At 42.4% G+C, this 13,347-nt stretch overlaps 1 gene segment (V, D, J or C); it reads right to left on the bottom strand.

The window, feature by feature from the left end:
- Nucleotides 1-3,265: 3,265 nt before the first annotated feature.
- LOC130382945 (immunoglobulin kappa constant-like) lies at nt 3,266-4,292 on the bottom strand (the record flags this gene model as incomplete). The annotated part of the segment is given in 2 exon segments: nt 3,266-3,734; nt 4,259-4,292. Coding segments are annotated over 2 exon segments (360 nt in total), but the record flags the coding sequence as incomplete, so codon positions are not given.
- Between the last annotated feature and the right edge of the window lie 9,055 nt (nt 4,293-13,347).

The raw sequence follows: 13,347 nt of genomic DNA, 5'->3' as shown, positions 1-13,347 counted from the left end.
TAATGAGGTTTTTCATAAAATGCATTATATTGTAGAACATATCTAACATATGCAGTGTATTTTAAAAGTCAGGACTCTGTACCACAATATATTTACACTTTGTCCTCAGCTTATCTTTAAAAAATCGACAAGAAATTAAAAATATAGAAAATTCCAAAACATAAGATTATCACCCTTAATTATATTTAGAGAAAGTTAAATATGCCAGGCAAAGAAAAGTGTCCTTGTACTTACAGTCAACGATGAGTTTGGTGCCTCCACCAAAAGTGTACCACAGTGATACAAACTCATTAAGAGGCTGTACAAAAACCTCCCGCACACTAAAGACTCATCTCACTGACACACAAACACTGGCTTTTCACTAAAATGGATGAATTGCTCAATATTTGATTCATTGGAAATATTATAATAAATATATAGTAATTTTATGAATGTATAGTAATTGAATGAAATACATTCATCATTCATTTATTGTCATAACATTTTTAAAGGCTCTTTTACAAAAGGTGTATTGTTTTAAAACATGTCTATTCATTTGACTTCATAAAAAACCTTCAAGCCAATGTTATATTCATGCATTTATTATGTACAGAACAATATGTTTTTATCTATTATTCTGGGTTCAGGTAGTAATGTAACGACAATTTATTTCAAACAAATAGAAAGTTAAAGGATTTCATACAAACCAGGATTGGCGTCAACCAGATAAAATGTTATGCATTTTAAATTCCAATAGTTTCCATTAAATCTGAATTTGTATTCCAAAAGTGTGAATGTAGAAGAGATACAGCGGTCCTCCCAGAACGTCTGCAGTCACTCTCACCCCCAGTCTGATGAGTGGAAACAGGTCATTTCCATACAGAGGAAGCTTTGCATGCTCAGCTGAAACTGGGGTTCTGAGAGGGTTTAAAGTCCTCTGAGTTCAACACTGCAGGACTCTGAGCTGTCACTCAACACCCCAGAAACCGTGGCAACCATGAATCACCTCACCCTCCTTTTCTGGACAGTGGTCTGTGGATCCTTAACAGGTTGGTTCATTCCACTCAGTCTAAATGTGGACCACCCTTCTCTGTTTGCTTGTGTTTTCTATTGGATAACTCAATGTTTGGTTTGTTTGTTTTCTACAGGAACCAGCAGTCAGGTGACTGTGACTCAGACACCAGTAGTGTCCGTTAATCCAGGATCCACGGTCACTCTGACCTGTAAAACAAACTCAGCGGTTTACACATATAGTTTTAATCAGTATCTAAACTGGTACCAACAGAAACCTGGAGAAGCCCCCAAGCTCATCATACGCTATATAAGTACCCTTGTATCACCAACACCAGCTCGGTTTAGTGGCAGTGGAAGCAGCACTGACTTCTCTCTGACCATCAACGGCGCCCAGCGTGAAGATGCAGCAGTTTATCACTGTCAGAGTTTCCACTATCCTAACAGTGTCCATGTGTTCACACAGTGATTGAGAGCCGTACAAAAACCTCCCTCAGTCACACTGCGTAGACACTGAGCTGTTACAGCAGGAACCTGCTGCAGCTGCTGAGGGGGAAGAGACTCTGACACAGAGCGCTGAGCACAGGGCTGGCTCTAACCAGGGGCCTCAACCAAGAGCCAGCATTAGATTCCTCAGCATTAGTAAATATACAACTACTACCTTAACTACTACGTATTACAAACAAATACTACCTCATCTACCACATATTACATACAACTACTACCTCAACTACAACAAATTACATACAAGTACTACCTCAACTACCACATACATACACTACCACGTATGACATAAAACTTCTACCTCAACTACAAGATATTACGTACAAATACTTCATAAAATACAATATTTTGCATACAACTAAACTTTCAACATATTGAATACAACTACAACCTGAACTTCAACATAATACATCACCCCCTCCACCCCCCCCCCCCATCCACCTCCACCGGCCCCCAGTCAGGTCCTGTAGCACCTCCTCCTCCTCCTCCTCCTCCTCCTCCTCCTCCTCCTCCTCCTCCTCCTCCTCCTCCTCCTCTTCCTCCTCCTCCTCCTCCTCCTCACCCCCCAGTCCCTATAGCCCCCGCTCCTCTCACAGCTCCTCAGACCCTACTCCCCCTCCCGGAATCTTGGTCCCTCAGACCACGGACTGCTTTACCCCCCCACCCCCCCACCCCGGGTTAGGGACTTCAGCTATGGACAGAGCCTTTAGGGTGGCTGCCCCCACTCTGTGGAACTCGCTCCCTGGGAGATCCTCAACGCTGGATCCATCTGCGTTTTCACAAGCTGCCTGAAGACCCACTTACTGGGCCTGGACTTTGGAACATGATCTATTCTCATTTATTTGTTTATTTAATGTTTTGATTGTTTCAAAATATAATCTTTCACGTTGTTTTGTTCTTTGTCACCCACATTTAAAGCAGCTTGCGTCCTGATGAAAGGAACAACTTTCTTATTATTAGTATTATGAATGGATTGAAGCCAGCTGTTTATTAAATAAAACCTGAAGATAGGGGAGTTCATGGAATCTGCCGTTATTGTAATGGCGTTGGTCGGACACTAGAGAGCGACATTGAGCTAGTATGGAGAAATGCACACACATACTGCTTTCGCTGGAATCTCCAGAGACTCCTTTGAAAACCTCCGCCCTACAATTCCACTGACTTTCTGTCACTCAAGAGTGACAGGTGCACATCAGCTAAAAATGGACATCATTTGAATAGCTACAGTTCACTGCTCACAGAATACGTTTAATGAAACACACTTTTTTGCGACGTCGGTTTGGTCTGACTCATAGACGGACATTATGAATATGTTACTGTTTCTGCAACTCAGCCTGCTAGGGTTTATTATATCTGGGTGGAAGAAACGGAATGTCTTTTGAGACTTACTTTTACATGTTTCTAAGATGGTATCTGCGGAAACCTGGACCTCTCTCTGAACTATTATTATATGAAGTGACAGAAAGTCAGTCTGACACGTGGGTCATTTCAGCAGCAGTGGCTCTATGACTGACACAGGTCCACTGAATACAGTGAACACACTTTCCAACAACATCCCCACAACCAACACTTTGCACTTTCAGAGATAAGAACTATAGCTTTAAACCTTCATTCCAAATGGTGCTGACATTTGTAAAATGAAGATAGCAGAGGTTTTACATGCTCATTAGAAGCCACATTCATTCTAAAATACAGAAGATGAATGATAGTAAATTATGACAAGAAAGAATATATTCTTTACATCTTTATTCAATGTTCAACATGAGACCAACACAACCAAGGGGTAAAAACCAGAAAGGATGATGTTATATTAATGTAAATCATCAAAAGCTACCGCACCACCTTAGACAGAGACATAAAGCAGACGTGTCAGAGGAGATCTGTATCCTCCAGTTCTTCCATGCTGGAGCCTCTCTACTCTGAACACTCTCCAGGATTCAGGGTTTGAGTGACAGGCTGCGTCTGGCCGTTCTTACTGGCCTCACAGCTCACTGAGCCCGCCTTCCTCCACTGGTCTGCAGGGAGGGTCAAGGTGCTGCTCCAGCTGTAGTGGCCATCTTTCCCCAGGACCCCCAGGCTATCTGACACCCCCCCAGACCTGCTGCTGCCCCCCACCTTCCAGCCAAGCTTCCAGTCTGAGGGGAAGCCCCCACTGGCCACACACACTAGTGTAGCACTGCCCTGCTCCAGCTCCACTCTGGAGGGAGGGAGGACGCTCAGCGTGGGCTGCACCACTCCCACTGGAAGAGAGAGAGAGGAGTGGACAACAGGCTCAGTTAACATCAGCCTCATAGGAGCACAGAGGGAAGGGACAGCTTCCTGTTCACCAGCAGTTGGTGACATTAAAGAGGAAGGAAACCATTGTGTTTAAAACCTCTTCATTAAAACGGTAACAACATGTTTATATTTAAAATGATTGAACTTCAAAATTTAGCATTTTATTGGGTTAACATTAATCGACAAGTGTGAATTTCTTCAAACTTAAATGTGACTGATTTGCCAATTCAATAAATGAATAATGCCACAGCAATAATGAGGTCCTTCATGAAATACATCATATTGTAGAACGTATGTTACATATGCAGTGCATTTTAAAAGTCAGAACTCTCTACCACAATATATTTACACTTTGTCCTCAGCTTATCTTTAAAAAAACGACAAGAAATTAAAAATGTAGAAAATTCCAAAAGATAAGATTATCACCCTTAATTATATTTAGAGAAAGTTAAATATGCCAGGCAAAGAAAAGTGTCCTTGTACTTACAGTCAACGATGAGTTTGGTGCCTCCACCAAAAGTGTTCCACAGTGATACAAACTCATTAAGAGGCTGTACAAAAACCTCCCGCACACTAAAGACTCATCTCACTGACACACAAACACTGGCTTTTCACTAAAATGGATGAATTAGTCAATATTTGATTCATTGGAAATATTATAATTAATATTTAGTCATTTTATGAATGTATAGTAATTTAATGAAATACATTCATCATTCATTTATTGTCATAACATTTTTAAAGGCTCTTTTACAAAAGGTTTATTGTTTTAAAACATGTCTATTAATTTGACTTCATAAAAAACCTTCAAGCCAATGTTATAATCATGCATTTATTATGTACAGAACAATATGTTTTTATCTATTATTCTGGGTTCAGGTAATAATGTAACGACAATTTATTTCAAACAAATAGAAAGTTAAAGGATTTCATACAAACCAGGATTGGCTTCAACCAGATAAAATGTTATGCATTTTAAATTCCAATAGTTTCCATTAAATCTGAATTTGTATTCCAATAGTGTGAATGTAGAAGAGATACAGCGGTCCCCCCAGAACGTCTGCAGTCACTCTCACCCCCGTCTGATGAGTGGAAACAGGTCATTTCCATATAGAGGAAGCTTTGCATGCTCAGCTGAAACTGGGGTTCTGAGAGGGTTTAAAGTCCTCTGAGTTCAACACTGCAGGACTCTGAGCTGTCACTCAACACCCCAGAAACCGTGGCAACCATGAATCACCTCACCCTCCTTTTCTGGACAGTGGTCTGTGGATCCTTAACAGGTTGGTTCATTCCACTCAGTCTAAATGTGGTCCACCCTTCTCTGTTTGATGTGTTTTCTATTGGATAACTCAATGTTTGGTTTGTTTGTTTTCTACAGGAACCAGCAGTCAGGTGACTGTGACTCAGACACCAGTAGTGTCCTTTACTCCAGGATCCACAGTCACTCTGACCTGTAAAACAAACCCAGCGGTTCATGGCAATACCCATTTATTCTGGTACCAACAGAAACCTGGAGAAGCCCCCAAGCTCATTATAAGATATACAAGTACACTTGAATCATCAACACCAGCTCGGTTTAGTGGCAGTGGAAGCAGCACTGACTTCTCTCTGACCATCAACGGCGCCCAGCGTGAAGATGCAGCAGTTTATCACTGTCAGAGTGAACACTATCTTAACAGTGTCTATGTGTTCACACAGTGATTGAGAGCCGTACAAAAACCTCCCTCAGTCCAACACAGTCTCACTCCGAGAACGTCAAATACCGACTGTTGGCAAAGGCCCTTTAGCGTCGGTGACTGACGGGAAAGGTACCCTTTTTATTCGCTCGGTGACGGTAAAGGTACCCTTCGGCGTCTTCTGCATACGGAATGGGGGGTGCCTCACTACGTCTCTAATAGACGATGTGAGCATCTTTCCTATTGGATAGTTTTTTAGGATATTCTTCTGTGAAAATGGCGGACATACTTTTTATCCTGGGTGGAAAATATGATATTTTAGAATAGTTACACCATTAAAAGTGTTTATGTAAACATTTTTAGCGAGAAATGTGCATTTTACTTTCATAATCGTCGTTCGGCGAATGTGAAGGATGTTTGGTTTGATAGATATGACGAAGAATATTTCATCGGGCGATAATGGCCGGCGTACAGGCATCCCGGGCTCACGAAAATAGGTGACACTGTCACGTTATTTAATCTATTGAAACGTGATCAGGTACACGTATTTTCTAAATGTTCGTGTCAAAAAGCACATTTTTCAAACTCATGCATATCAATTGGAAGTATTTGTCGTGATTTGTCACTAAGCACGACTTCCATCTAAGGTTCTGTCCGGGAGCTTTCTCCCTATTGTCCCTTAAGGAGCTCCGTACAGAACATTTATTGTTAAAAATTGTCTGTGATAACTAAGAATATGACAGCTTTTCCAGTCTCACCAATATGCGCACAGATCGCACGGTTTGACACTTTCAAGATGCGTGCAGTAGCCTACATACGCCAAATGACCATTTAGTGTGCATACGATACGCAAAAGCCAGCATTAACTACTGTGGAGGGCGGATACGTCCATTTCGCGTGCATATGTGCATATGATACGAAAAACCCAGCATTAACTGAATGGGAGATGCAATATTTTAGGACAGATTCACCATTTAACGTGTTTCTAATGACATTTCTAGCGAGAAATGTACTTTTCCCTTGAATAATCCTCAGTCAGTGAATGTGTATGATCTTTATTAATCTTTATTATCTGAATGGGAAATGCAGCTCACGTGTTTCCTGCTTTTGTGTTATTAAACCGTTACTTTATGTAACTTTTAATGATATCATCTTGTTAGAAACACGTACGTTTTCGTGAACACTGGATTACGTCGCATTTCAACATAAAATAGCGTGTTATACACACACACACACACACACACACACACACACACACACACACACACACACACACACACACACACACACACACACACACACACACACACACACACACACTGCATTTCGCTGCCAAATAAATAAATACTAAGGCAGAATAAAGAATAAATTAATTCATTATCATTCAACTTCAACATGCGTTATTACAGTATAGTGGTGGAGGGATGACGTGTGTTGGCCAACCCGGAAGTGAGCGTCGCCCTGGGTTCCCTTGACAAAAAGCCAACGGGTTTTTCCATTTGATTTTGGATTATTGCAGAAAAATTAGCATCTTTGAAGCACCTCCTCAAAAACTGAAAATAAATAAAAATAACTGTGCTCCAAAGAAAGAAATGTAAACCAATGCATTCCGAATGGGAGTGTTTCTCCGATTTTTCCATGCTACACAGAACGAAATGTAAACCCATGCAAATAAAGACTTCATGGTCATAATCATTTAAATATCATTAATCTCCTGAGGGTGGTATTCTATTTTTTTCAACGGGGCTGAATCCAGTCACTTGACCGTCATGGTTGCTATGGTGGTTGCTATCCACCAGCCCCTCTAATCCTTACATGGCTCTAAAAACCACGCGGCAAATGAGCTGCCGTAATTTGTGTTGTTTTTGTCGTAAACTAGTGTCCGATGGTTAAAAAATAGACGGATATTCCAAGGTATCCTTAAAAGGCAGCTTGGATATTTTCTGCAGTTTAGACTTCTTCTATAACCTATTTTTGAAAGCAAAACACCAAGCTCATTGATTTAACGAGGCAGGGTTATTTGAAACAATTTATTAAATAAATATTTATGAGAGGTCATTCCTTCTCCTGAGTTTTCTTCCTATTTATGTCTAGTGTACAACCCTACTGTCCACAAGCATCACCCCCCCCCTCCCCATATGGATTTGGAGAATTGTTGCCACGTCCCAGTGGTGGAGGTATCATATATATGAAAGAGGGCATTCAATTATACTACAATGATCAATTAGGAGGCCGAAGCCCTAAAGGAAGTGATGCAATAGGTGACTGGGTCGACGACATTTAAGTAAGCTTTACTTTGAGGTCTCTTATATATCAAAGGGGGTCTCAAAGGACGCATACGCTTCAACCTGTGGCTCCGGTCCTACAGGAAATGACTCAGCAAGTGCTCCATCTCGTTGCACCTGCACCCAGCGGCTCGCTTGCAAGATTTTGGCCTGAAGTTATTCCCAGACCTACACCGTAGCCATCCAACCTGCATATCTGAGAATCAGGCCTCTCTTTAATAATGACAAAATGTATGAGAGAAATACACATTAACTTTTGACTCATAAGCGGCGTGGTGCCGGCTCCTTTTGACCTTTTGACCCCAGACTTCTGGGGGAATAGCTGAATCAATTCATTAGTCAATCAAAAGCATGTAAAGAGGGAGAACAAGGTGTCCTTCAACATCTACGCTTCCAGGCGATTGCAACGGTGCCACACATGAGCATATTCGAACATGTTTAATGGTAGTAATTAGCTGTCGAAATTGGAGGCCTTAATCAATAATGAGCAGCTATTGATTTGCTTCCCGATAGAAATTTGTGACAAATGACATGTTATTTAGCCTCTACACGTTGAGTTGAGTCCAATGACACCAAGCATGACACTCTGGAAAATGGTAACATGTATTTTACATGGTACACCTAGGTCTAGGACATGATCTAGGTGTAGCAAGAGGGCGAGCTTGATCTCATTGGACTCAGCTTAACGTGTAGATGCTAAATAACATGTAATTTGTCAAAAATCTCCATCGGGAAGCAAATCTATAGCTGGTCATTATTGATAAAGGCCTCCAAAATCGACAGCTAATTACTACCCCGAAACATATTCAAATATGATCATGTGTGGCACTGTTGCAATCGCCTCGAAACGTAGATGTCAAAGGACACCTTGTTTGCCCCGTTACGTAACCGGGAAGATATTTTCATACTTCTAATGAATTGATTCATATTTTAAGGTTCTCGGAGTGAGACTTTAAGCGGCTGCAGCAGAAGTGTTGAGACGAAAGATGATATCAAGACATTTATAGAATATTCACATTCACATTATGATTCTTCGTCATAACATCCAACCAAACATCCTTTACAGTCACCAAGCGAGGATTATGAAAGTCCAGGCCCCCCCTTCCGGCACTCAAGGTCCGACTGGGCCAAGTTTAATAATAATAATAATAATAGATTCAATTTATATAGCGCTTTTCACGTACTCAAAGCGCTTTACATAGGGGCACAAAAATAGATAAACAAGAGAAAAAAAAGTTGATGGGGCTAGAGATAGTGAGTGATCTAGGGGTAGGCAGAGGAGAAGAGATGAGTCTTGAGGCGGGACTGGAAGATGGCGAGGGACTCAGAGTCACGAATATGCTGGGGGAGGGAGTTCCAGAGCCTGGGAGATGTCCTGGAGAAGGCTCTGTCACCTAGGCTGTGGCGTTTTGATGTGTGGGTGGAGAGGAGACCAGCTGAGGAGGATCTGAGGGCCCGGGGGGGTTGGTAGAGGGAGAGGAGATCAGAGAGATATGGGGGGGCCATATGGTGGAGAGCTTTGTAGGTGAGGACCAGGAGTTTGTAGTGGATCCGATGTGAGATGGGGAGCCAGTGGAGATTCTTGAGGACTGGGGTGATGTGGTGCCACGCTTTAGTATGAGTGAGGAGACGGGCTGCTGCATTCTGGACCAGTTGGAGTCTGTTGATGGAGGTGGTGGAGATGCCGGCGAGGAGTGAATTGCAATAATCAAGGCGGGAGGAGATGAAGGCATGGATGAGTCTTTCTGCAGCGTGAGGTGTGAGGGAGGATCTGATCTTTGCAATATTACGGAGGTGATAGAAGGAAGTTTTGACAGTGTGGCGGATGTGGGGTTCAAGGGAGAGGGTGGAATCAAAGATTACGCCAAGGTTGCGGGCCTTGGGGGAGGGGGAGACCAAGTTTAGGGCAGGAAGGGCCCCCCATTCCGGCCCTCGGGGTCCGACCGGGCCAAGTTTCGGTGCGGGGATCCCAGTTAGGCCTTAGAATAAGGTATTCAAATTCCAGGGCGGTAGGACCTTCCTATCTCAAAAACTGTTTTTCCACCACATTCTGAACCATTAGGTCTTGCAGGTAACACATCTGAGGGGCTTTGTCCAAATTACAGTCCATTTGGGAAAACTTTTTTTCTCTAAGGGCTAGAACTCCAAATCTCGGATATGTCGTTCTCGGGGCCCCGGGAAATGTGTGTAAACATTTTAGCATCCCTAGCTATCTCGAAAAGGCCGGAAAAGGGGCGTGACCTCCCACAGTACGGTAAATGTACATAAGACAGAGGTTAGTTTCTAGTCCCCATTTTTTGTGGGATGGAGGTGTACATTTGTGGCTTAAGGTGTGTAGTCACAGCTGGCCTGTGGCCACGTTTTTGAAGTCTGGGGTCAAAAGGTCAAAAGGAGCCGGCACCACGCCGCTTATGAGATAACAAAAAGTGAATGTGTATTTCTCTAATAGCTTTTTGTCATTATTAAAGAGAAGCCTGATTCTAAGATATGCGTGTTGGATGGCTAGGGTGTAGGTCTGGGAAGAACTTCAGGCCAAAATCTTGCAAGCGAGCCGCTGGGTGCAGGTGCAACGAGATGGAGCACTTGCTGAGTCATTTCCTGTAGGGCTGGAGCCACAGGTTGAAGCGTATGCGTCCTTTGAGACCCCCTTTGATATATATAAGAGACCTCAAAGTAAAGCATACTTAAATGTTGTCGACCCAGTCACCTATTGCATCACTTCCTTTAGGGCTTCGGCCTAAAGGACAAAGCCCCTCAGATGTGTTACCTGCAAGACCTAATGGTTCAGAATGTGGTGGAAAAACAGTTTTTGAGATAGGAAGGTCCTACCGCCCTGAAATTTGAATACCTTATTCTAAGGCCTAACTGGGATCCCCGCACCGAAACTTGGCCCGGTCGGACCCCGAGGGCCGGAATGGGGGGCCCTTCCTGCCCTAAACTTGGCCCAGTCTGACCTTGAGTGCCGGAAGGGGGGGCCTGGACTTTCATAATCCTCGCTTGGTGACTGTAAAGGATGTTTGGTCGGATGTTATGACGAAGAATCATAATGTGAATGTGAATATTCTATAAATGTCTTGATATCATCTTTCGTCTCAACACTTCTGCTGCAGCCGCTTAAAGTCTCACTCCGAGAACCTTAAAATATGAATCAATTCATTAGAAGTATGAAAATATCTTCCCGGTTACGTAACGGGGCAAACAAGGTGTCCTTTGACATCTACGTTTCGAGGCGATTGCAACAGTGCCACACATGATCATATTTGAATATGTTTCGGGGTAGTAATTAGCTGTCGATTTTGGAGGCCTTTATCAATAATGACCAGCTATAGATTTGCTTCCCGATGGAGATTTTTGACAAATTACATGTTATTTAGCATCTACACGTTAAGCTGAGTCCAATGAGATCAAGCTCGCCCTCTTGCTACACCTAGATCATGTCCTAGACCTAGGTGTACCATGTAAAATACATGTTACCATTTTCCAGAGTGTCATGCTTGGTGTCATTGGACTCAACTCAACGTGTAGAGGCTAAATAACATGTCATTTGTCACAAATTTCTATCGGGAAGCAAATCAATAGCTGCTCATTATTGATTAAGGCCTCCAATTTCGACAGCTAATTACTACCATTAAACATGTTCGAATATGCTCATGTGTGGCACCGTTGCAATCGCCTGGAAGCGTAGATGTTGAAGGACACCTTGTTCTCCCTCTTTACATGCTTTTGATTGACTAATGAATTGATTCAGCTATTCCCCCAGAAGTCTGGGGTCAAAAGGTCAAAAGGAGCCGGCACCACGCCGCTTATGAGTCAAAAGTTAATGTGTATTTCTCTCATACATTTTGTCATTATTAAAGAGAGGCCTGATTCTCAGATATGCAGGTTGGATGGCTACGGTGTAGGTCTGGGAATAACTTCAGGCCAAAATCTTGCAAGCGAGCCGCTGGGTGCAGGTGCAACGAGATGGAGCACTTGCTGAGTCATTTCCTGTAGGACCGGAGCCACAGGTTGAAGCGTATGCGTCCTTTGAGACCCCCTTTGATATATAAGAGACCTCAAAGTAAAGCTTACTTAAATGTCGTCGACCCAGTCACCTATTGCATCACTTCCTTTAGGGCTTCGGCCTCCTAATTGATCATTGTAGTATAATTGAATGCCCTCTTTCATATATATGATACCTCCACCACTGGGACGTGGCAACAATTCTCCAAATCCATATGGGGAGGGGGGGGGTGATGCTTGTGGACAGTAGGGTTGTACACTAGACATAAATAGGAAGAAAACTCAGGAGAAGGAATGACCTCTCATAAATATTTATTTAATAAATTGTTTCAAATAACCCTGCCTCGTTAAATCAATGAGCTTGGTGTTTTGCTTTCAAAAATAGGTTATAGAAGAAGTCTAAACTGCAGAAAATATCCAAGCTGCCTTTTAAGGATACCTTGGAATATCCGTCTATTTTTTAACCATCGGACACTAGTTTACGACAAAAACAACACAAATTACGGCAGCTCATTTGCCGCGTGGTTTTTAGAGCCATGTAAGGATTAGAGGGGCTGGTGGATAGCAACCACCATAGCAACCATGACGGTCAAGTGACTGGATTCAGCCCCGTTGAAAAAAATAGAATACCACCCTCAGGAGATTAATGATATTTAAATGATTATGACCATGAAGTCTTTATTTGCATGGGTTTACATTTCGTTCTGTGTAGCATGGAAAAATCGGAGAAACACTCCCATTCGGAATGCATTGGTTTACATTTCTTTCTTTGGAGCACAGTTATTTTTATTTATTTTCAGTTTTTGAGGAGGTGCTTCAAAGATGCTAATTTTTCTGCAATAATCCAAAATCAAATGGAAAAACCCGTTGGCTTTTTGTCAAGGGAACCCAGGGCGACGCTCACTTCCGGGTTGGCCAACACACGTCATCCCTCCACCACTATACTGTAATAACGCATGTTGAAGTTGAATGATAATGAATTAATTTATTCTTTATTCTGCCTTAGTATTTATTTATTTGGCAGCGAAATGCAGTGTGTGTGTGTGTGTGTGTGTGTGTGTGTGTGTGTGTGTGTGTGTGTGTGTGTGTGTGTGTGTGTGTGTGTGTGTGTATAACACGCTATTTTATGTTGAAATGCGACGTAATCCAGTGTTCACGAAAACGTACGTGTTTCTAACAAGATGATATCATTAAAAGTTACATAAAGTAACGGTTTAATAACACAAAAGCAGGAAACACGTGAGCTGCATTTCCCATTCAGATAATAAAGATTAATAAAGATCATACACATTCACTGACTGAGGATTATTCAAGGGAAAAGTACATTTCTCGCTAGAAATGTCATTAGAAACACGTTAAATGGTGAATCTGTCCTAAAATATTGCATCTCCCATTCAGTTAATGCTGGGTTTTTCGTATCATATGCACATATGCACGCGAAATGGACGTATCCGCCCTCCACAGTAGTTAATGCTGGCTTTTGCGTATCGTATGCACACGAAATGGTCATTTGGCGTATGTAGGCTACTGCACGCATCTTGAAAGTGTCAAACCGTGCGATCTGTGCGCATATTGGTGAGACTGGAAAAGCTGTCATATTCTTAGTTATCACA

Source organism: Gadus chalcogrammus, chromosome 5 (genome assembly GCF_026213295.1).
Source record: "Gadus chalcogrammus isolate NIFS_2021 chromosome 5, NIFS_Gcha_1.0, whole genome shotgun sequence".
NCBI lineage: Eukaryota > Metazoa > Chordata > Actinopteri > Gadiformes > Gadidae > Gadus > Gadus chalcogrammus.
Note: the sequence above shows the minus strand (reverse complement) of the source record. Positions and strands in the feature narration are given on the sequence as shown.